The 204-nt window shown below is 48.0% G+C and overlaps 1 protein-coding gene across 12 annotated transcripts in view; it reads right to left on the minus strand.

The window, feature by feature from the left end:
• LOC119585742 (mucin-5AC-like) overlaps window positions 1-204 on the minus strand; it is a 31,530-nt gene that overhangs the window by 7,961 nt on the left and 23,365 nt on the right. For 4 of the 12 annotated variants that reach the window (XM_037934448.1, XM_037934442.1, XM_037934440.1 and 1 more), the window contains one exon: window positions 30-170. The exons of the other annotated variants lie outside the window; for them this stretch is intronic. In XM_037934448.1, coding sequence (XP_037790376.1) covers window positions 30-170 — 141 coding nt within the window. The remainder of the gene's footprint in view (window positions 1-29; window positions 171-204) is intronic. 12 annotated transcript variants of the gene reach the window in all.

Consider the following 204-nt stretch of genomic DNA (forward strand, 5'->3'; position numbering starts at 1 on the left):
TACTGTCACCTCTCCCAAGCCGAACTCACCCTGGGTAATGCAGCACTTACAGTCTGCTCCTTGACACACTCCCTCTACTTCCCCCTTCTTTGACTTGCAGGACTTTCGACACTTGCCTCCTGCTCTCTTGCATTCGTCTTTACAATTTTCAGATTTTCGGATTTCGTCCACTGTGGGAATGATAAGTTGAGGTGTCCCTTGTTA

The sequence above is a fragment of the Penaeus monodon genome, chromosome 20 (assembly GCF_015228065.2).
Source record: "Penaeus monodon isolate SGIC_2016 chromosome 20, NSTDA_Pmon_1, whole genome shotgun sequence".
NCBI lineage: Eukaryota > Metazoa > Arthropoda > Malacostraca > Decapoda > Penaeidae > Penaeus > Penaeus monodon.